At 48.9% G+C, this 24,075-nt stretch overlaps 2 protein-coding genes across 2 annotated transcripts in view; one reads left to right on the plus strand and one right to left on the minus strand.

Moving 5' to 3' along the window:
• Positions 1–4,277: 4,277 nt before the first annotated feature.
• Positions 4,278–6,816, minus strand: bloc1s2 (biogenesis of lysosomal organelles complex-1, subunit 2). The gene is made up of 5 exons (XM_067229734.1): positions 6,641–6,816; positions 6,235–6,351; positions 5,975–6,094; positions 5,534–5,638; positions 4,278–4,934 (listed from the first exon to the last, which is right to left on the minus strand). Exons 1-5 carry the CDS (start codon positions 6,813–6,815, stop codon positions 4,903–4,905), a joined length of 549 nt encoding a protein of 182 aa, XP_067085835.1. The 5' UTR covers position 6,816; the 3' UTR covers positions 4,278–4,902.
• A 481-nt stretch (positions 6,817–7,297) lies between these two features.
• Positions 7,298–24,075, plus strand: part of usp24 (ubiquitin specific peptidase 24) — a 31,207-nt gene continuing 14,429 nt past the window's right edge. Inside the window, 25 exon segments of the mRNA XM_067229437.1 lie at positions 7,298–7,620; positions 10,882–11,050; positions 11,834–11,901; positions 12,054–12,197; positions 12,462–12,584; positions 12,929–12,964; positions 13,120–13,185; positions 14,139–14,204; positions 14,320–14,394; positions 14,916–15,074; positions 15,185–15,299; positions 15,627–15,730; positions 15,936–16,043; positions 16,213–16,308; positions 16,414–16,575; positions 17,938–18,024; positions 18,777–18,881; positions 19,078–19,227; positions 19,778–19,909; positions 19,992–20,103; positions 20,618–20,694; positions 20,803–20,943; positions 21,184–21,237; positions 21,375–21,490; positions 23,921–24,006. Coding sequence (XP_067085538.1) covers positions 7,342–7,620; positions 10,882–11,050; positions 11,834–11,901; positions 12,054–12,197; positions 12,462–12,584; positions 12,929–12,964; positions 13,120–13,185; positions 14,139–14,204; positions 14,320–14,394; positions 14,916–15,074; positions 15,185–15,299; positions 15,627–15,730; positions 15,936–16,043; positions 16,213–16,308; positions 16,414–16,575; positions 17,938–18,024; positions 18,777–18,881; positions 19,078–19,227; positions 19,778–19,909; positions 19,992–20,103; positions 20,618–20,694; positions 20,803–20,943; positions 21,184–21,237; positions 21,375–21,490; positions 23,921–24,006 — 2,830 coding nt within the window. The 5' untranslated portion in view covers positions 7,298–7,341.

Below are 24,075 nucleotides of genomic sequence, written 5' to 3' on the forward strand. Positions count from 1 at the left end.
AGGTGCACTTAGTTTCAGGCCTGATTCAATTATGTTCGTTTTTAAATCAGGTCTAACTGGTCGCAGGGCCCCTTTTCTCTCTACATCCCCCTCTCTACTCTTCTCTCTATATCCCCCTCTCTACTCTTCTCTCTACATCCCCCTCTCTACTCTTCTCTCTACATCCCCCTCTCTACTCTTCTCTCTACATCCCCCTCTCTACTCTTCTCTCTACATCCCCCTCTCTACTCTTCTCTCTACATCCCCCTCTCTACTCTTCTCTCTACATCCCCCTCTCTACTCTTCTCTCTACATCCCCCTCTCCACTCTCCCTCTATGTGAATCTCCATCCTCCTCCACTCACTCTCAATTCTCCTCATTCACACCCTCTTCTCTCAGCTCTCTCAATCTCACTCTCTCCCTCACTTATCGCTGTCTCTCTATCCGCATCTCTTTATCTCTCTCTCCTGGTATCGCTCTCTGCCCCCCCCCCACCTCTCTCCCTCTCTTCCAGGCCAGCTGTAGTTGTGTATTCTGCAGGGACCATGGCATGTTTCTCACTGGAGGTTCTTTAATTCAATTCAAAGTTCTGTTGGACCTCTCACAGACTCAGAGGAAGCACTGTAGTGAAATGTTTGACAGTTCCCTTCAAACCCAACTTTTGGAAAGGACTGAATTCAGATCTCACTGGCCTAGAGACTGTGTTCTGTGTAGTATAATGACTAATAGCTATGGTTGTTCTGTAGTTGCGGATGTGAGTCACTTGTGGACACATGCTTGCACACACAGATGAGCACACATATTTCATGCACACACACACACACACACATGAACTAACTCTAAATGAGCTAACCCTCGTACAGGATATGACACATTAACAAAGCAGTGATCTGTTCTTCTTTTGGCACGTCCAATTATCAACGTCCCATAATGGACCTCGCTAGTGTCTCCCTCAAAACAGTGATGTAACCGTTCAGTACTTGGAAACAACGTGGCCGTAATGTACCAGAGACAGATTTCAATGCGACATGCACCATGTTGTCTATGAACCGGCTTTTATACACACACACACACACACACACACACATTCCTTTGCTCCCACTTTCATCCTGTAATAATGAACTGGTAGTGTGGAAATGTTGATGATAATCGTAAAGGATTGGATTCATAAAGAGCCGGTCAAATGTTCAAAGCACAGAGTTCTTGACATAAAGGTTAGGCATATGGTTGGTATTCACAAGGATATGAACATCTGTAGGTGTGCAAGTGTGTGTCTGTGTAGGGAGGGAGCGACAGCAGCATGATGATGAAGGTGTGAGAAGCCAGGAAAAGGGAGTGAGCGTGCTGGACCACTTGACCTCATGTGGTGTCTCTTGGTCGTCGAGGGAACGTGAAGCTTCACCCAGCTCCTCAGATCTCACACGTGGCTCGTATTCACCGTGAAAAACAACACAGGGCTCCACAAACCGCTTTGAGGGGAACGTGTAACATGCTGCCTTTTACCTCCAGTGGGTCGGTCGGTTTCAGTCAGGGATGCGCCGTTGCCATGTGTTGGTATTGCGGTTCATCACACAGGATGCTGGGAAAGGTCACTTCCTGTCCAGTGTTTATTTCCTCCCCGCCGGACTGTCAGTGAGGCTGAAACACGAGGACGGTGTTTGTAGACGTTCTGGACCCTGTGAGATGTTTAACCCTGAACAGGGGCCCCCGAACAGCCAGAACAAATGCTCCCCAGCTTTACTGACGTTCAATGTCCTCGCTTTCCTCGACCTGGGAGTTATCCCAGCATCCCTGCCTGTCAGTTACACAACCATGCGGTGTGGCACACTGCCCCCACCACACACACACACACACACACAGCCACACACACACGCACAGTTACTACACTCACTCTCCGTGTTTCTCAATCACAGTGCCGGTCGGACATCTATTGTTGTCGACCGGCCAAACCCAGCAAATGTTTTTCTCACATGGAGTGGTCGCAATGAACATTTCTGTTTGTTCTGTTACAAATCTGACTGTTCTAATGAATAGAAAGAACACATACACTAAAGACACTTTGCCTTGAAGTTCGGATTCCCATGGATCTCTCTAACCCAAAAGAGACTTGTTGGGTAACTCTTACATAATCAATGTGTTATAAATTGTCGTATTTGTTTAGACTTGTCGTGCCTGTGTTTGGGACAGCAGAGAGGTAGATCTCAGTAACTAACCCCCCACCCCCTCCCCCACCCCCTCCCCACCCCCACACCACCATCAGCTAAAACAACACACACCAAATTGGCCCAAGGAATCAAAGGAAGAGGTTTGTTTGCCTGTAGTGGAGGAGTCGGCTATAACAGGCCTGGCTGGATGCTGGGTCCAGCTGAGAGATCCTCAATTAGAGTTTATATGGAGGAAAACATCACAGCATTATAAAACCTACACAAAGAGAAGGAAGAGAGGCGCAGAACCAAACACATCAAACCCTGGTCTCTCTCTCACTCTCTCTCTTGGCTTGGCAGGGAGGAACATGACCAACAGAATTTGATGGGTGTTGTGAAAGAGGGTGATGCAGACTGTGTTGGCACACCTTTGGGATTGGAGGGCTTTTTATGTGCTGTCTCATGTTGCTGCCCGCAGCAGTTTCTTCACCTGGAATAAAGTGATCCTCCCGAACTAGACAGTTTGAGTAACATACTGTATATGTTGTAGAGCACACAGGGGTTTCACACACACACACACACACACACACACACAGATCCTACACATCTGTTTTGTTTTAATGCTGAATTAAGCCAACGTGCCATATAAAGGGTTTGATAACTTGACTTTAAGTTAAAAAATATATATATTTCTTTCTCTGTAATTTCATTTTAATCGCTAGTGATTTAATATCATTTTAAAAGGCCCCCTACACACATGCACTAATCTTAATGTATGTCATATGACTAGTGTAAAATGTCCTTAGTTACCAAAACCATGCAACCATCATTCCCCCTATTGGCATGACTGGAGCATGGTTACAGGCTTAAACTCCCTGAGAAACACATTTATCTCTCTCTCTCTCTCTCTCTCTCTCTCACACACACACACACACACACATACACACACACAAACCAAACATCCCTAAACTTCACATGGGACCACTTTCTTCATTAAGTGTTGCCATGAGTGAACAGTATAATAAAAGACCTGAGATCTACTCCACGTATTGGGAATCTCACTCGTGTTAGTGCCTCATTATCAGCATGTGTGTGTGTGTGTTTCGAGTCATGCTAGACCTTGCAAACACCTCTTATCTATTTTGTACTCCAGATCTACAGTATTTTAACTGAGCTTCTGAATGACAGATAGAAACCAGATAGAAACCAGAGAGAGAGACACCAGAGAGAGACCACAGAGAGAGAGACCAGAGAGAGAGAGAAACCAGAGCGAGAGCGAGAGAGAGCACTGATCCTGTCTGATTCGACCCACATTTCAACCGTGCGATGACCAAACTACACACATTGTTTCCGTTGACAGGTTAATGTTGAGAGTGTATACTAACCTGCATCTTTCTCCATTCATGCATATTGTAACTGGTCAGAGAGAGTGGGCCTGCTTAGCGTTACTCAGTAAGCCTTGCTGGTCAGTGTGTATGCCTTGGATTATCCTGCCCCCTGGCCCCCTGGCCCCCTGGCCCCCTGGCCCCCTGGCCCCCTGGCCCCCATGTAGGCGCTCACGAAACAGCACCTTTAAGCATTTAACAGAGTTCCCAAAGACTTGAGAGGGTAGGAGAGGGTCAAACATGGGGTTTATATTGTGCCTTCAAGCCATGGAAGGAGAGAGGGAGGAGGAGGAGAGAGGGAGGAGAAGAGAGGGAGGAGAAGAGAGGGACCAGATGGATCAGAGTGCAGAGGTAAATAATGTTACAGTATTAAAAACGAGCCATCCCTGCTTTGGGGCCTAAACTGGCTTAATGACAGAGACCTGGATTATATTAGCTCAAACACACACACACACGCCTTGCAGGAGGTCCTATCTGCTCAGATAATCTGTTGCCTCTGGCATTGGGATCTGATGAGCTCTGGTCCTCTAGGATAGCTAATCAACAACAGAGGGGGGGACAGGGATAGGAGGAAGAGGGGGCAGTGAAAGGGAGGGCAGCTCTCTCAACTGTTGTCAAGATGCTTGTCCTCCAAAAGTCATGTTAGCGCTGACGGCTGGAGTGTTCTCTGTCACAGCGCTCTCAGACACTCGGAACCTCTCAGTCTGCCGTCACACAGAGCTGGCCTGCCCTCTGCTGGCTTCACTTGGACATTTTCAAGGATTTAGACTTGGTTTAAGAAAAAGTGTTTAATGTTAATATAATTCATAATTTAGTATACAGATAATTAAAAGCTCCTTGCAGTAAAGACGTACATTAAAGAGTGTTTCTTAACGGCGTGATTTACGTTGTCTGAGGATATAAATGGCATACGCAGATGTTTCCTGGAACATCTCAGAAATACTTTCACAGCTCTTAAACCTCACGCCATCTTGTATTTAGCAGGGCAAATAATAAGGAGACAAGCAGACATTCTTCACATGGCAACAGGTTGGTTTTCTAGGGTTAGAAAGCAAGACTATTATTGGCCTGGAATGCGACTAGTAAAAAAAAAACAAGTGAATGGATCAATGCACACGTACTTCACAGGTCCCGTGAGCATCACTGGTCCTGTCAGTCAAGCTCAAAGACCCAACAGGAGGGTCGAGCTCTTCTGAAAGCTAAGAGACTGTGTCTAGCAGTGTGCTTCTCTGCGGGACTCCTCGTGCAGCAGGACAGTTGGGTGTTTGGCTGTTAGCTGTCGCAGTCTAGGTCTTCCCGCTGCTGGTCTTACAGGGGGGGGCAGGAGGAAGGGCTGGCTGGGTGTGGGGTACGCAGCATTGCGAGGCACAGCCTCGCCCAAACTATTCCTTCCATCATCGCTTCTCCAGTTTCTTGAACTTGGCCTCTGGAGTGAGAGGAGAGAGGGACAGTGAGACACTCGTCACGGGGAACAAACTCACTCGCCCCGAGACACTGACTGGCGAAAGAAAACAACTGTGTGGACGCCATCGAACCCGGGTTTATCAAACGGAACATGTTGCAGTGATTCGGCATGTTGGAGACAGGGGCAGGTTTGCTGCCTTATAGCGCCACCTGCTGTTGGGGCTGAAATAGGCAAATGTGACACGTGACTAGACACAGGACTATAATTAGCCCACTAGCTGCTGGGGCCAGTAACACATGACAGACACTTCTCATAACCTCCCCCACCCCATCCACCTGACACACACACACACACAGACTAGAGTGAGCCACCTCCTCCGAACATAACTGCTACATTGTGCAACAAGGCTAAACGTTATACTACTGAGTCTAAAGTGTTCAGCCACAGCCTCCCTGTCTGGGATTCTGCATCACTTGGTAGACAGTAGCTAAGAAGGAGCGCGTATCCACTTGCAGCCAGGATAAATATAGAGCTGCAATATGAGGCCAGGCCAGTGAATCTGTGTGTGTGTGTGTGTGTGTCAGACTTTCAGTCTGTGTGTCTGTCTTCAAGTGTATCACCTAGTTTCTTGGAGTACGTATCCAATTTGTAGGCAGCCTGCTCCAGGGATGACACCTGCTCCTCGATCTGATTGATCTGGTCCAAGTACGGCTGCAGACTGGCGTCTGAACACAGAAACACACACACACACACGGTCAGATGTGCTCCTAGCAGACCAAGAGCACATGCCGGCCTCATAGGTTTTTCCGACAGAATGTGAAACGGTGCGTTTGGTTTGGTCAGTGCTACAGCAGGGTGTCTGGTCTCTGGGAGAGACTCAGCTACAGCAGGGTGTCTGGTCTCTGGGAGAGACTCAGCTACAGCAGGGTGTCTGGTCTCTGGGAGAGACTCAGCTACAGCAGGGTGTCTGGTCTCTGGGAGAGACTCAGCTACAGCAGGGTGTCTGGTCTCTGGGAGAGACTCAGCTACAGCAGGGTGTCTGGTCTCTGGGAGAGACTCACACTTGTTGTTTAGGTCCTGCAGGTTTCGGCTGATGTTGATGCTGATGTCTTTCATCTCCATGTACTTCAGGCTGGTCAGCTTGTTCATGTTCTCTAGCAGACGGTAGTCCTCACAGGTGCCTGGATATGGGGGACGGAAAAGTAGACGAAATAAAAAGTTGAGCGTTCTGATCTGTTCTCCAACCAAGGGCTAGTCCTCAGAGATCGGAGGCTGTTTGGTTAGGGGTTACACCGAATCACACACACGACTGGAGACAGACCTGTGAGTTCTCCTTGTAGAAACACAGCCATCTTGTCGAACATGTCCGTGCACAGCTCGTTAATGTCCGGTTCGGCTGGCTCGGTGGCCTCCTCTGCCGTCTCCACCCCACCGTCACCTGTGTACACACACACACACACACAAAGCTAGCACTCTGTCCGAATTTTTTTATGTAAGAACACAACTTTAGTGAAGTTGTATCAGTACTATGTCCTCTTGACTTTAGGCCATGGTATACTGTGGCTAGCGGGTGCATATCATCTGATCTTGTACCATTTTAAGCGTCGTATTATTTTAAGCTGCAAAGCAAGAAGCCACTGGATGCGGTCAGGAGGGCAGTTTATTGTTAGCCTGCTAGCATTAGCTTGGTAGCTATACTACAAGCGCAGCTAACTGACGACACTCACTGTTAGTGCTGGGCTTCTTAGGCGCTGGTATTAGACTTTCGGTTGCATTCTCCGGTGCCGCTGCTGCCTCTGCCTGGGTATCGCTGCCCCCAGCTAGGTTCAGCGCCGTTGGATGGGCCATAGGTACCCTGGAGATACTGTCCATTGCTGCAGCCTCCTCCCCCGTGGCAGCCATTTTCCCTGTCAGTCAGCCAGACAGTCACATGACTCGAAAATAAACGTGACGCCCTCTTTCCCCCTCGCGCCACACCCTTTTTGACAGGTGCCTTTTGTAGTTTCCGCTACAATGAAAACATCAACAGTTCGATCAATACCGCATCGAGTGAATTAGATAAATATTTAGACTCACAATAAATAGTCAGCAAATGCGTTATGATATTTGCTCTGCTCGGTAGCAGTCCGTCTGCTCTTCAGTCCATGCATGCCTCCACAACAAGTAAACATCTAGAAATCTTTAAATTCGTATAAATGCTAGGTGGACCACTTAAATTGTATATTAAAAAAAAATAAACAAGACAATAGAATAGATCAGTTGCATGACAGGGTGACGCACTACGCATCCACGGAAACGTCTAGTGCTGTAGTGGGAATCCATCGTGACAGGCTAACAGCGGACTGTAAACATGGCGGCGTGCACGGCTGCAGGGCTGTGCTGTACATCCCGTTATTAACAGATTTTGAGATACCGAAACACCAAAATCATGGAGACCGAAGAGGAACAACATATGACAACTCTCCTCTGCATGGGCTTTCCAGACCCTGTTGCGATACGGAAGGCGCTCCGCTTGGCAAAGAACGATATCAACGAAGCAGTAGCACTTCTAACAAATGAAAGCCCCGGACTTGGGTACGGATATGAGCCGATGGAAAGCGGGCCTGCCCCGGGACCCGGCTCCAGTGGTGATGGGGAGACCAGCGGGCGGACTGGCACTGGAGGGTTTGACCCGCCGCCTGCTTACCACGATGTAGTGGATAGCGAGGTAAGGTTCAACATGGGCTTGTTTTTACAATTCAACGAGGTTGAGGGAACTCAGTCGGTAAGGCTCGCCCATTCCTCATACTCATGCATGCGCCCAGCCTGGATGTCAAAGCGGGAGGGAAAACACGCGACGTTCGCTGAGCAAGCTACTGCCAGAGATCTTTGCATGCATTCATAAAAAGCCAAGCGATAGCTCAGAATATAACTCGTTTATTAGCACATTTTGCATTGCGATGCAGTGTTTTAGCATGCGTGCAGAGACACTTTACACTTAACACTACCAAGCTAGCTAGCTAAATAGCTAGATGCTAATGCTAGCTAATGTGGCTCTCGCGGACAGCCAGTGATATGGTTAGCTAATACCTAGCTAACTTTCGCTATCTGTTCTGATTGACTGGCTAGCCATCTCGCCAAAGTAGCTTGCTGGTGCTTGGGGGAGGGGAATTCGAACGAGGCGCGAACCACTGGACATGTAGCTTTAACCAATTACACAATTTAACTAATTAGCTACCCGTTGTCAATGTGTAAATGTAGCTAGCTAACTCAACAACAGTGTCCAAAGTGTAATCTCAGAGAATATTACACTACACTCAGAGAGAGGTATCCTAGATGGCTGTTAGTCAGGTGGCTAGGAGAAGCATACTTTCCAGCGCTTAAAGCTAGCAAGCTTTTTTGACGGTAAAGTGAAATTAGGGACTGAGATTTGTTATTGCTAAAACTAATTGGCAGATCTAAAGTTATGTGACCCATCTTGAGTTTGATAGCTTGCTCACTACGGGAATCCTAACATTGGAACCCCAAGGAGGATATTAAACGATGTCGTAAAAGCAAAGTTTGAACTGGAAATGTACGTTCCCCTCCATTTAACAAACAAGCTAATTCAACATTTTATTAATTATGTAATAAGGGACAGATTCAGACTCGTCGTGATCTACCTCGGGGGTAGGGCAAAGGAAAGCTGTATGATTACTGTCAGTCATTGACAGGAAATACAATTTTCATATGTACTTTCCACAGCTTTGGGCTCTGTGTTCCTAGTCACTAAACACCTTCAAGACAAGTGCGAGTTTGGTGTTCACCTTCCCAGATCCCCTTAAGTTTGTAAGTCCTTACAATGACGAAGGCCTTTCCCTCTGTCTGTGGAATGACTCAACTGAAGAGGTGAGGTCCAGATAGAGCACAGCGTACATAAACATCAACATGTTTTGAAACACAACCTGTTTGTCTGGTTGTCAAGGTGACGTCACGCCTGTTTCTTCTAAACAAAGCCCTTCTCCCGAAGGGAGAGATGATACCAGGACACTGGCCGTGAAGTCCTACGCAATACCTTGGATGTCACAACTCGTAATCGGTTACGTTTCGAAACTAAATGTGCCACTGCGGCCCAAGCAACTGTTTATCTGACGAGGAGGTGGTCGAATGAAAGTTGGCTTTTAAATCCTAAATCTCCTCGTGCACAGGTTGAGATGAATGACGTAATGCCCTGCTACTCTTACCTATTCTCACTGTCTCCTTGTCCTTCTCCTACACTCTACCTTCCCTGGTTTATTTTGCATGTTTGGCTTGATATTTTCCCTCTTTCATTCCCATGTGTCTATTAAGTTCAGGGAGTTATGTCTGTCTCTCTCTCTCTCTCTCTCTCTCTCTCTCTCTCTCTCTCTCTCTCTCTCTCTCTCTCTCTCTCTCACTGTCTGCTGTGTTTGTGCTTAAGAGGCATGTCACAGGTCTGTGGCCCCATGTTCCTCCTAAATATAGCCCTGCAGTCTCTCTCACACACACACACACACACACACTGCAGTCTCTCTTGCTCTCTCACAACACACACTCTGCAGTCTCTGTAATGTAGTGATCTCTAAGGGGTTGTGGGATGCATAGTAACAGACTAGGGGCTCAGTTACCTTGCCACCCTGCACACACACACACACACACACACACAGGGACCGACCCTCAGAGCAGCTCTGCACACTCCCAACATCATTTGATTCTGGTGTCGGAAAGACTCAGCTGCTGTGGTGAAGAGTGTCTAATCCAGACAGAGACAAGGCACACCCAGTAGGCCTGTTCTGTGTCTCCAGTCAGAAAGATTCTTCTGAACGACTTCTGATAGGGAGTCTGTGTGGCGTTTCTCTTCTAAATGACCTTTAACCTTAGTGTGGAACTGCAGCACTCTTCCCTACCAGCCGTTGTCCATCTCTATCCATTCCTCTGACGGGGAAGCTAGGATGAAACCTGATGCTGTTCTATCCCCTCTGCTATTTCCTCCTCTTCCATTCTACATCCATCCATACATGCATCCTGTAGATCAATAATTGTATCCGTATGCAGTTATGGATGAATAGCCTGACTGAGTTAGCGACTGCATTCTGATATTTTAGAGATCCTTTTCTAACAAGCGTTGTATTTACTTAGTGTATCCTTATCAGGTTTTACTGGGATATGGACTGTGATAACCTAGCAGGTTATCAAAACCTGAAACAAAATACTTCATATTGTCGTAGCCCGGTCTAAAATTGAGCTCATCCATCCATACACAGAGAGTTAACATAACGTTGATTGCCACAGCTAATATGTCATGAATATGCATATCAAGCATCATAAATGTGTAACCATCCTGCAATACTATGTAAATAATTCAATAAGTCATTCTGTCCGTTCATTTTGTATGGCAAGCGATGTTCTTCAGACAGGGACCAGGATGACACGATGCATACACACAGTGCTCTAGTATTACAGCAATAACACTCTGTGACACGATGGTGGGCCAGTGAACCAGTTTAGCAGACTAGCCCGCCTGTTTCAGCTGGCTGGCTGGCTGGCTGGTGTTTGATATTGAGGAAGGGAGAGATTGAAGGAGAGAGGATGGAGGAAAGAGAGGGCAAAAGAGATTGAAGGAGAGAGAATAAAATGCAATATGCAATAAGAGAGGATGAAGGGAGGAAGGGATGTAGAAACACCGAGGCCAGGATGAGGGAGGGAGGGAGGGGAAGGATCAGGAGAGGAGATGACTTTCAAAATGACTGCGGTTTTTCCTCCGAGGGAGAAGCACTGTCGTCGCCCTCCATGACCCTGCAAAGGAAACGTGTGCTCTCACACACACACACACACACACACACACAGAGATACTCCTCACACAGGAATACAGCTGGTACTTAAAGGCTCTAGCTAAGAGCCTGGAGAGTCTATTTTAGACAGGAAAACAGGAATGAAATGCTTGTTACTATATAACCACAGGACTGACTGGCCTTGTCCTTGTGTGTTGCAGAGGAGCAATGACGAGAATGGGAACTGCTCCGGAGGCAGCATGGAGTTCCCCACCACTAACCTCTATGAGCTGGAGAGCAGAGTGTTCACCGATCACTGGTCCATCCCCTACAAGAGGGAGGAGTCGCTGGGAAAGTGCCTCGTCGCATCCACCTGCCTCGCCAAACTTGGTAAGATTGTTTGTTTTGGTTTGTGCATATTTACATTTAGTCATTTTTGTGTGTATGTGTTGGAGGGGTTTGTGTGTGTGGGCAGGTGGTGTTCATTGCTGGTGGATTGGTGTTTGTTTAATTTAGATGTACATCAAGGATTTCTTTGTTTCTAGTACTGTGTGTAGGAAGAATGTTCTGTGTGATCTGTTTGGAAGCTTTTCACGCGTATGATGCTATTCGAGGCACAGTTGCTACATCAGGTGACTAAGGACCCGTGGCCAAGTCCTCAGCAGAGATGAGGGATGTGCTGTTTACCTGTCTGTCTCCTCCCCCCTGCCTCTGCCTGTCTCCTCCCCCCTGCCTCCATCTGTCTCCTCTCCTCTGCCTCCGTCTTTCTCCTCCCCCCTGCCTCCGTCTTTCTCCTCTCCCCTGACTCTGCCTGTCTCCTCCCCCCTGCCTCTGCCTGTCTCCTCCCCCCTGCCTCCATCTGTCTCCTCTCCCTGCCTCCTCCCCCCTGCCTCTGCCTGTCTCCTCCCCCCTGCCTCAATCTGTCTCCTCTCCCTGCCTCCTCCCCCCTGCCTCCGTCTGTCTCCTCCCCCCTGCCTCTGCCTGTCTCCTCCCCCCCTGCCTCCATCTGTCTGCCTCCGCCTGTCTCCTCCCCCCCTGCCTCCTCCTGTCTCCTCCCCCCTGCCTCCGCCTGTCTCCTCCCCCCTGCCTCCTCCCCCCTGTCTCCTCCTCCCTGCCTCCGCCTGTCTCCTCCCTCCGCCTGTCTCCTCTCCCCCCTGCCTCCATCTTCCTCAGGTCTGGCCGATGCCGACGAGAACTGCAAGCGCTTCATGGACCGCTGCATGCACGAGGCCTTCAAAAAGGTGAGACGTTTATTTATACAACCCAACTGCTGCCGCGCAGCTAAAACCCATCAACATAATGACGCGCCGCCAACGCGGAGCGCTAACCAGACGTCAGAGCGAGAGCGTGTGAGGTCTGTCACCAACCCCGTCCTTCCCCTCTCCTCTCCTAGCTGCTGACCAGCAGCGCGGTCCATAAGTGGGGCACAGAGATCCATGAGGGGATCTATAACATGTTAATGCTGCTGGTGGAACTGGTGGCCGAGAGGGTCAAACAGGACCCCATACCTGTAGGCCTCATGGGGGTCCTGACCATGGTGAGCAGCACTCAACACACACACACACACACCATGATCCATATACAACTTCTTGTGCCCTCCTGGCGTTAGGTTATCTGCTGCACTATGTGCGCTGTTTGTTTGTTCCCTCGGATCAGAGCTAAATGAAGAAATATCCTGTCGGATCTCCACCAAATAGTCTAGACGTATCTGTGGCGTGTTCTACAGACGTTCTCTCATGGTTCTACAGACGTTCTCTCATGGTTCTACAGACGTTCTCTCATGTCTTGCTGTGTGTCCCAGGCCTTCAACCCGGACAACGAGTACCACTTCAAGAACCGGATGAAGGCTTGCCAGAGAAACTGGGCCGAGGTGTTTGGAGAGGAGAACATGTTTGCCATCTCCCCGAGCAACGCCTATCAAAAGGTAACACTGTGTGTGTAATGCATATTTGTGTTTCTGTGAAAGTGGCTTCAGGGTAAACATCCAGTTTAGCCGTGTGTGTGTGTGTGTGTGTGTGAGGCAGAAGTGCATGGGAGCACGCTTCTCTGATCTGGTGTTGTGTAACTAGACTGTGGCGCTGTGCTTAGTGTGACTGACACATAGCAACTGTGGGGGGGGGGGGGGGACTCAAATTCCTGCTCTGGCGTGCGTGTGTGTGCGCGTGTGTGTGTTGTTCATATTAGTCTGCACATACGTGGAAGTGTGTTTGGTTTGTGTTCCTAGCTGGGCAGTGAACGCTCTGACTGAACAGTGTGTGTTTGTTTCAGGAACCTCACGGCTGGTTGGTAGACCTGGTGAACCGGGTGAGTTTAACACCAACCCACGCCTCGTAAATACCTCAGTGACCCCCCCCCACACACACACACATCTTTTCTGTCTCTTGTTTATTTCTTACTCCATTATTATCTCTGTCTCATCTCTCTCTCCCTCCCTCTCTCTTTCTCTTATCTATCTGTAGTTTGGGGAGATGGGAGGATTCACTGCCATCCAGACCAAGCTCAGCACAGAGGAGATTGAGATTGGGGTAAGAGAAAGAACACACACACACACACACACACTCACACACACACACACACACTCACATTCCTCTCTCTGTTCAGCCCCCAGTACACTGACCTGGCTGACTCACAGAGGGAGAGGGGGGTCGTTGATGAAACAGTTATCCCAGTCGGATAGTGTGTGTGTGGGGGGGGGTTAGACAGACAGACTTTGGGACGGCTTATCCAGGCGAAAGGTCGTCTTGTTTACTTCAGGATTCTCTGTTCTCGGTGACAGGGCAGTGAGACTCACACTCTTGCCCTCCTCCAGAGAGAGAGAGAGAGAGAGAGAGTGTGTGTGTGTGTGAGAGAGAGTGTGTGTGTGAGAGAGATGTGAGAGAGAGTGGGTGTGTGTGTGTGTGTGTGTGTGAGGCATCCTTGTCCCGGCTCTTCCTGTGGGGATTCAGGCCGGAACTACTCCAGCACACAGGCATTGATTGAGTACAATTCCACACACACGCACACACACACACGCACACACACTCCAAGCCTCCCCGCACCATTAGCATGTTAATCAGGCTGACATGTTCAATGGAAGCAGGAAGTTGCACCAGCAAGGTTTGGACCTCTCCTGTTACCCACCCTGCTGTCCCCGTGTCTGTCTGAACTGACAGGAACAGGCTCTGGGAGAGGAGAGGAGAGGAGAGGAGAGGGAGGGAGGGAGGGAGGGTCTGGATACTCAGAAGCCTCTCTTGGGTGAGGGTTCTTTAGTAGTCTGAGTACGAAGGGAGCGGGGAGAGAGGAGGAGTGAAAGGAGGAGTGTTGAAGGAGAGAGAGGAGAGGAACACAGGGCTATTCAGGACACTGCTCAGATTTGGCTCAAAATGACTGAAGACAGCTGGGCTCCCCTGTGGGAAACACACACACACACACACCTTCGGAAACACACCCTCTCACACGCACGCTCAATGTGTATTTGTGTCTGTGATTATCTTCCTAGTGTGTGTCGGCCCTGGTTCAACCACTCGGGGTGTGTGCGGAATACCTCAACTCCAGCCTTGTACAGGTGCGCTAGTCCTCCCTGACACACACACACACACCTACACAAACACAAACCATAGCTAATAGTAATGTGAATAGCTCATGTAATGACATTAATGATATGTGTGCATGGCCTGTAGCCCATGCTGGATCCTGTCATCCACAAGATGATTACCTACGTACAGAACCTGGAGGAGAAGGACCTGAAGGATAAGGTACATAACACACACTCTGCCTGAACACACACACACGCGACACACTGTGGGGGTCACCGACCACACAGCTGTCCCGTGGCAACCGGTGTCAACGACTGAATTGACAGTTTTGTTTTTCTCAACGGTTCTAAAATATTCAAACATCTGGCAAGCTTTATTGTCTGGTCTATCTGTAAAAATGTATTTGGCAGTTTCTTTAGCTTCTGGGGCTTAACCGTTTGGATGTAAAACAAACAGACAGCCGACATAAGACAAATCTGAGTGGGGGGTCAGATGGCTGAGCGGTTAGAGAATGGGGCTATTAATCAGAAGGTTGCCGGTTCGATTCCTGGTCATGTTAAATGACGTTGTGTCTTTGGGCAAGGCACGTCACCCTACTTGCCTCGGGGGGAATGTCCCTGTACTTACTGTCCGTCGCTTTGAATAACAGCGTCTGCTAAATGACTAAATGTAAATCCACCAGTCGTGTCCGTTTTAAAAGTGTTTCAAAGTTCCAAACGCGAGCTCTCTGTCTCCACCAGCGCCTGGTCAGCATCCCTGAGTTGCTGTCTGCCATCAAGCTGCTGTGCATGAGGTTCCAGCGGGACCTGGTCACCGTGGTGGACGACCTGCGGCTGGACACGCTGCTGCGCATGCTCAAGACCCCCCACTTCTCCACCAAGATGAACTCCCTCAAAGAGGTCAGGGGTCCAACTGGTCGGGCTGTCTCCTGGTTCAGGCTGTTCAGCGGAGACATACCTGTGAGAGGAGCTGTACTCTTGACGGTGTGTGTGTGTGTGTGTGTGTGCAGGTAACCAAGTTGATTGAGGAAAGCACAGTGTCTAAAACAGTGAAGAACGCCATAGACACAGACAGACTGTTGGACTGGCTGGTGGAGAATTCTGTCCTCTCAATAGCACTGGAGGGTAAGAACACACACTCTCTATGTCTCTCTCACTCTCTATGTCTCTCTACCTCTCTCTCTTTACCTCTCTGTCTCTCACTCTCTCTCCCTCTCTCTCTACCTCTCTCTATGTCTCTCTACCTCTCTCTCTACCTGTCTCTTTCTCTCTCTCACTCTGTCTCTCACACAATCTCACAAACGCACTTTCCCTCAGAGACTTTCTCTCTTTTCTCCCACTCACACCCCTGTTATTTTCATCTCTTATGTCTCCTCCTCCCTCTCATCCTCATCAAAGTGTAACATTGTAAGGCGTCCGGGGATTGAGGGTGTGTGTGTTTGTGTGGAACAGGTAACATCGACCAGGCTCAGTACTGTGAGAGGATCAAAGGCATCATTGAGCTACTGGGTAGCAAACTGTCCATGGATGAACTCTCCAAAATCTGGAGGATACAGGTGAGAGTGCCATACACACTCTGACACACTCTCTCTCCCTCTTTCTCGCTCCCTCTTTCTCTCTCTCTCCCTCTCCCTCTCTCTCTCTCTCTCTCTCTCTCTCTCTGTCTCTCTCTCTCTCTCTCAAACACACACAGTTATTGTACAGATAAAGAGTATCCTATGTAAATACTTTACAACTGTGTGTGTGTCTGTGTGTGTCCAGGCCGGCCAGTCGTCGACGGTGATTGAGAACATCCACACCATCATCGCAGCAGCTGCCGTCAAGTTCAACTTTGAGCAGCTGAGCCATCTGTTTGTACTGATCCAGAAGGTCAGTGGGCCTGTGTGTGTGTGTGTGTGTGTGTGTGTGTGTGTGTGTGTGGGTAGCGGATTTGTGTGTGTTTCAGGAAAGAGGGGTGTGGTAACGTGTGTGTGTGTTCAGAGCTGGGAGGTGGAGGAGAGAGGAGTGTGGTAACTAACGTGTGTGTGTGTGTGTTCAGAGCTGGGAGGTGGAGAGCGACCGCGTCAGACAGAAGCTGCTGAGTCTCATCGGGAGGATCGGCCGAGAAGCTCGCTCAGAAGCCACCACTGGGAAGGTGTGTGTGCGTGTGCGTGTGTGGACGTACGTCCTTGTGTGTGTCCATGTAAGCGTTTGTGTGTTCCTGCAACCGTCTGACACATAACTGTGTGTGTGTGTGCAGGTGCTGGAGGTGCTGTGGGAGCTGGCCCACCTTCCCACGCTGCCCACCAGCCTGGTCCAGCAGGCCTCAGAGGAACACCTGGGCATCCTGAGCGACGCCTACGCTGTGAAGGAGACCGTCAAACGCAGCTACATCATCAAGTGCATCGAGGACATCAAGAAGGTGACACACACACACACACAGTCTTTCTTCCTAGAGCTGTCCTTATGTCTCCTCTCACCCCAACACACACACACACACACACACACAGTCTTTCTTCCTAGAGCTGTCCTTATGTCTCCTCTCACCCCAACACACACACACACACACACACACAGTCTTTCTTCCTAGAGCTGTCCTTATGTCTCCTCTCACCCCAACACACACACACACACACACAGTCTTTCTTCCTAGAGCTGTCCTTATGTCTCCTCTCACCCCAACACACACACACACACACACAGTCTTTCTTCCTAGAGCTGTCCTTATGTCTCCTCTCACCCCAACACACACACACACACACACAGTCTTTCTTCCTAGAGCTGTCCTTATGTCTCCTCTCACCCCAACACACACACACACACACACACACACAGTCTTTCTTCCTAGAGCTGTCCTTATGTCTCCTCTCACCCCAACACACACACACACACACACAGTCTTTCTTCCTAGAGCTGTCCTTATGTCTCCTCTCACCCCAACACACACACACACACACACACACACACACACACAGTCTTTCTTCCTAGAGCTGTCCTTATGTCTCCTCTCACCCCAACACACACACACACACACACACAGTCTTTCTTCCTAGAGCTGTCCTTATGTCTCCTCTCACCCCAACACACACACACACACACAGTCTTTCTTCCTAGAGCTGTCCTTATGTCTCCTCTCACCCCAACACACACACACACACACACACAGTCTTTCTTCCTAGAGCTGTCCTTATGTCTCCTCTCACCCCAACACACACACACACACACACAGTCTTTCTTCCTAGAGCTGTCCTTATGTCTCCTCTCACCCCAACACACACACACACACACACACACACAGTCTTTCTTCCTAGAGCTGTCCTTATGTCTCCTCTCACCCCAACACACACACACACACATTCCCTGGTGCCCTCTACAGAGACTCTTGGCAGGTTTGGTCTCTAGGTCACACAGCCGTGTTGGAGCTGTTCTGACCCTGTGACCTTGGCGTGTTTTCAAGCCTTTACTCATCTCCTTTCTGACCTTCATTCATTCCTTCATTCCTGCCTTCCTTCATTCCTGCCTTCCTTCATTCCTTCATTCCTTCCCTGTCTTTCATTTGGTCTGTTTTTCACCCTCTTTACCATGACAGTGCAAAAGACAAGGGCACATCCTTCCTTCCTTCCTTGTCTTCTCTTCTTTCCTGCTCTCGGGGGCTACTTTCTCTGGCTCAGAATTAGAAACTCACTCTGCCGCTCACAGCCTCTCTTCTATATTTACACACACACACACTGTCTCACACACACATACACTGTCCCAACTCCTCAAATGAAGTTTATGTTTTTAGACTCAGGAGGAGGTAAAATCCAGCGAGACTCAGAGCTCGTTTCTTACTGGCTCCTGGGGCAAGAGGAAAGCCAGCTCATTGGCCAAAGTAAGACAAGCCCCACCCTTAATACCCCTAATGACCAATCAGCATTCGCCTTCTATCTCATTGCATACACTACACACCAGCCAATCCTGGAGAGGGTCTGGGTCACCCTGGGGGGTATGATTTGGCCTCTTAAGTGATTGTTGCATTGATTAATCTTGACCGGAGCTGATTTTTCAGGTGTGTGTGTGAATGTCGGACGTTGAGGGGGTCACCCTTGGTTGAGGGTGTTCTTGGGGGGGGTGTCTGGTTCTGAATGAGCCACGGGTGTGAAGGCACGGTCCTGATCCAGCTCTGCCCCTCTGTCTGGGCCCACGGCAGAACCAGAGCTGACCCAGGACCAGAGCCACAGACCTCCACAGCCCCCGGCCCGGAACCACCCAGAGAGCTCTGCCCCGTCTCCATGGCGGCAGATGCGAGTCCAAACGGAATAGCTGTCGGCACGGAATGTTCCGAATGTTCCGTGTCGCATGGGGTGGCAGGCCAAGCTGTGAATGTCTGTGACTAAGCCTGTGGGTTTGGCCCTGCCTCTGTAAACACAGCGTGGGGCAGGGCTGGGGGGGGGGGGGCTAGGCAGGGCTGTGGGGGCAAGTAGAGGCAGATGGATGGACGCTGGCTAGCAGGCACACTGGTGCTGACTCAGCCGAATGTGTCAGCACAGCCCCAGTGTGTGTGTGTTTAGCTGCACCGGCCTTTAAACTGGCAATCGGTGATGGGTCATGATAATTAAAGTGTGTGTGTGTGTGTGTGTGCAGGCCTCTCAGCAGAGTCCTCAGGCTGTCTGGGTGGTTCCTGCACTCCGTCAGCTCCATGAGATCACGCGCTCCTTCATCAAACAGACGTACCAGAAACAGGACAAGGTGAGCTACACACACACACACCTCCCCTACGCACACATGCACACACACACCTCCCACACACACATACAAACACACGCAGAAAGACGCGCACCCCTCGACAGACAGATCCTCGCTCCCCCCCCCCCCCCTGCCACGTGTTCTGTCGCCATGGTAACCCCCTCCTTCCCCCCCCCCCCCCCCCCCCCTCCCCTAGCAGAGCATCATCCAGGACCTGAAGAAGAACTTTGAGATCGTCAAGCTGATCACCGGCTCCCTGGTGTGCTGCCACCGGCTCGCCGTCACCGCCTCCGGCTCCACCGGCCTGTCTGGCTCCACCCTCGTGGACGGACGCTACACCTACCAGGAGGTGTGTGTGTGCGTGTGTGTGTATGAGCAGAGCATTAGCTTCTCTCTGGGAAACTGTAGATTCATAATCCCTGGCTCAAATTGATTTGTCTGTCTCTCTGTCTCCCTCTCTTTCTCTCTCTCTGTCTTTGTCTATCTCTCTCTACCTCTCTGTGTCTTTGTCTATCTCTCTCTACCTCTCTGTCTGTGCCTACCTCTCTCTCTCTTTGTCTACCTCTCTCTCTCTACCTCTCTGTCTGTCTACCTCTCTCTCTCTCTTTGTCTACCTCTCTCTCTACCTCTCTGTCTGTGTCTACCTCTCTCTCTCTTTGTCTACCTTTCTCTCTCTTTGTCTACCTCTCTCTCTACCTCTCTGTCTGTCTACCTCTCTCTCTCTCTTTGTCTACCTCTCTCTCTCTACCTTTCTGTCTGTCTACCTCTCTCTCTCTTTGTCTACCTCTCTCTCTCTACCTCTCTGTCTGTCTACCTCTCTCTCTCTTTGTCTACCTCTCTCTCTCTACCTCTCTCTCTCTACCTCTCTGTCTGTGTTTACCTCTCTCTCTCCTCCTCAGTACCTGGACGGGCACATGCGTTTCCTGGCCTTCTTCCTGCAGGAGGCCAGCCTGTACCTGGTGTGGAACCGAGCCAAGGAGATCTGGGAGTGCCTGGTGTCCGGTCCTGACGTCTGTGAGCTCGACCGAGAGGTACGCACACCTGAACACACCTGGGTCTGTGGACATGTGGACTGTGTGTATGAGCGCTAACAAGCTGTGTGTGTGTGTGTAGATGTGTTTTGAGTGGTTCACCAAGGGACAGCATGATCTGGAGAGTGACATACAGCAGCAGCTCTTCAAGGAGAAGATCTTGAAACTGGAGCCCTATGAGATCACTATGAACGGTAAGATCTACCACCCAATCACCTGGCCTGCTGGGTGATCTACTCATATACCACCCAATCACCTGGCCTGCTGGGTGATCTACTCGTATACCACCCAATCACCTGGCCTGCTGGGTGATCTACTCATATACCACCCAATCACCTGGCCTGCTGGGTGATCTACTCATATACCACCCAATCACCTGGCCTGCTGGGTGATCTACTCATATACCACCCAATCACCTGGCCTGCTGGGTGATCTACTCATATACCACCCAATCACCTGGCCTGCTGGGTGATCTACTCATATACCACCCAATCACCTGGCTTGCTGGGTGATCTAGTCATATACCACCCAATCACCTGGCCTGCTGGGTGATCTAGTCATATACCACCCAATCACCTGGCTTGCTGGGTGATCTACTCATATACCACCCAATCACCTGGCCTGCTGGGTGATCTACTCCAAGGATGGTGGAGTGTGATGAAGCATGTGTGTGATTCTTCTGCCTGTGTTCTCCTCACCATGTTCCAGGCTTTAACCTGTTCAAGACCTACTTTGAGAATGTGAACCTGTGTGACCATCGTTTGAAACGCCAGGGAACTCAGCTGGTGAGTGGGTCTTAAGTTACCACACACACACACACCGTCAGCTAGTCTAGTCCATAATAAAGGCTGACGATGACAACATCAAATGTGTGTGTGTGTGTGTGTTTTCAGTGTGTGGAGCGGCTGGACCTCGCAGGCATGGACTTTATCTGGCGTATCGCCATGGAGACGCCGGACGAGGAGATTGCCAACGAAGCCATCCAGCTCATCATCACCTACAGCTACACCAACCTCAACCCCAAGATGAAGAAGGTGGGAGGGAGGGAGGGAGGGAGGGAGGGAGGGAGGGAGGGAGGGAGGGAGGGAGGGAGGGAGGGAGGGAGGGAGGGAGGGAGGGAGGGAGGGAGGGAGGGAGGGAGGGAGGGACAGAGAGAGAGAAAGACAGAGAGAGAGAGAGACAGAGAGAAAGACAGAGAGAAAGACAGAGAGAGAGAGACTTTTCTCTACACTCAGCGTTCTAGTGAGTCATCACCATTGTCTCTGTTTCTCCAGGATTCTGTGTCGCTGCACAAGAAGTTCATTGCTGATTGTTACAAAAGACTCGAGGTTAGTTGTTTTTGGAACCATTTAGTGGTGTTGGAATAGACCATGTACACAGTCACATACACTATCAAACCACAAATAACATCTTCTAGTTGCCTTTATGATCTAAATATGCAAAGCCTCTCTGTCTGGCCTGTCAGGCTGCTAGCTCGGCACTGGGCGGGCCAACCTTGACTCATGCTGTTACCAGGGCAACCAAGATGCTGACGGCCACCGCCATGCCGACGGTGGCCACATCTGTCCAATCACCATCCAGGTACACAGCAGGGAGTTCTGGGTAGGAGTTTCTATCTTTAGGTTCTAGTTTGGAATGGCACACACACACACACACACACACACACACACACACACACACACACACACACACACACACTGTTTACTGTACTTGATAACACACACACACACACACACACACACACACACACACACACACACACACACACTGTTCACTGTACTTGATAACACACACACACACACACACACAGACACACACACACACACACACTGTTTACTGTACTTGATAACACACACACACACTGTTTACTGTACTTGATAACACACACACACACACACACACTGTTTACTGTACTTGATAACACACACACACACTGTTCACTGTACTTGATAACACACACACACACTGTTTACTGTACTTGATAACACACACACACACACACACAATGTTCACTGTACTTGATAACACACACACACACTGTTTACTGTACTTGATAACACACACACACACACACACAATGTTCACTGTACTTGATAACACACACACACACTGTTTACTGTACTTGATAACACACACACACTGTTTACTGTACTTGATAACACACACACACACTGTTTACTGTACTTGATAACACACACACACTGTTTACTGTACTTGATAACACACACACACACTGTTTACTGTACTTGATAACACACACACACACTGTTTACTGTACTTGATAACACACACACACTGTTTACTGTACTTGATAACACACACACACAATGTTTACTGTACTTGATAACACACACACACACTGTTTACTGTACTTGATAACACACACACACTGTTCACTGTACTTGATAACACACACACACACTGTTCACTGTACTTGATAACACAGACACACACTGTTTACTGTACTTGATAACACACACACACACACTGTTTACTGTACTTGATAACACACACACACACTGTTTACTGTACTTGATAACACACACACACACTGTTTACTGTACTTGATAACACACACACACACACACACACTGTTCACTGTACTTGATAACACACGCACACAATGTTCACTGTACTTGATAACACACACACACACTGTTTACTGTATTTGATAACACACACACACACTGTTCACTGTACTTGATAACACACACACACAATGTTCACTGTACTTGATAACACACACACACACACACTGTTTACTGTACTTGATAACACACACACACAATGTTCACTGTACTTGATAACACACACACACACACTGTTTACTGTACTTGATAACACACACACACACTGTTCACTGTACTTGATAACACACACACACACACCTGTTTACTGTACTTGATAACACACGCACACAATGTTCACTGTACTTGATAACACACACACACACTGTTTACTGTATTTGATAACACACACACACACTGTTCACTGTACTTGATAACACACACACACAATGTTCACTGTACTTGATAACACACACACACACACACACTGTTTACTGTACTTGATAACACACACACACAATGTTCACTGTACTTGATAACACACACACACACACAATGTTCACTGTACTTGATAACACACACACACACACAATGTTCACTGTACTTGATAACACACACACACAATGTTCACTGTACTTGATAACACACACTAACACACACACACACAATGTTCACTGTACTTGATAACACACACACACACTGTTTACTGTACTTGATAACACACACACACAATGTTCACTGTACTTGATAACACACACACACACTGTTTACTGTACTTGATAACACACACACACACAATGTTCACTGTACTTGATAACACACACACAATGTTCACTGTACTTGATAACACACACACACACACTGTTTACTGTACTTGATAACACACACAGACAATGTTCACTGTACTTGATAACACACACACACACACAATGTTCACTGTACTTGATAACACACACACACACTGTTTACTGTACTTGATAACACACACACACACACACACACTGTTTACTGTATCAGATAACACACTAACTGTTCACTGCACTGCTGACATCATGTATTAATGCTGGGTACCCTGTTAGCATGTGACAGGGTAACGGAGCACATTACTGGAGACAAACAACTGTTCCCCTCTCATTTTTTCGCCTCAAATTTTTGGGGTCTGAATTTCATCATTGGAATTTCACCAGCCGGAATTTAGTACTATTTGAATTTCTGAAGCTTGAATTTTTTTAAATAACATTTTTTGGATCCCGAATTTAACTGGTGGCCACAAATAATAAATTTTTGAGAAACACTGTCGAGAGTAAACTTGATTTAGTTTGTCTCCCGTGACCTTAACAAAAAAAAAAGGTCGTAGCTCGCCGTCGCTTGTGTGTGTGTGTGTGTGTCTCTGCTCCCGTCATCTCATTGGTCGGCAGCTCACCCTGTCCCCCGCCCCCTCCAGGTCAACCAAGCTGGTGATCATCGAGCGGCTGCTGCTATTGGCCGAGCGCTACGTCATCACCATCGAGGTAAGCCCCGCCCACGAAGGTCATGGTTTCAGGGTTCCTGAGAGGGTAAGAGAGAGGAGGGAGGGACGGAGGTAGAGGGGAGGATGAA

The sequence above is a fragment of the Osmerus mordax genome, chromosome 26, assembly GCF_038355195.1.
Source record: "Osmerus mordax isolate fOsmMor3 chromosome 26, fOsmMor3.pri, whole genome shotgun sequence".
Classification (NCBI taxonomy): Eukaryota; Metazoa; Chordata; class Actinopteri; order Osmeriformes; family Osmeridae; genus Osmerus; species Osmerus mordax.

Excerpts from the sequence above, each read along its gene's own strand:
- bloc1s2 (XM_067229734.1), bottom strand. The coding sequence starts at position 6,815 with ATGGCTGCCACGGGGGAGGAGGCTGCAGCAATGGACAGTATCTCCAGG. Across the intron at positions 6,352-6,640 it reads TAAGAAGCCCAGCACTAACA|GTGACGGTGGGGTGGAGACG; the intron begins GTGAGTGTCGTC and ends GTGTGTACACAG. Across the intron at positions 4,935-5,533 it reads TACGTACTCCAAGAAACTAG|AGGCCAAGTTCAAGAAACTG; the intron begins GTGATACACTTG and ends CTCTCACTCCAG.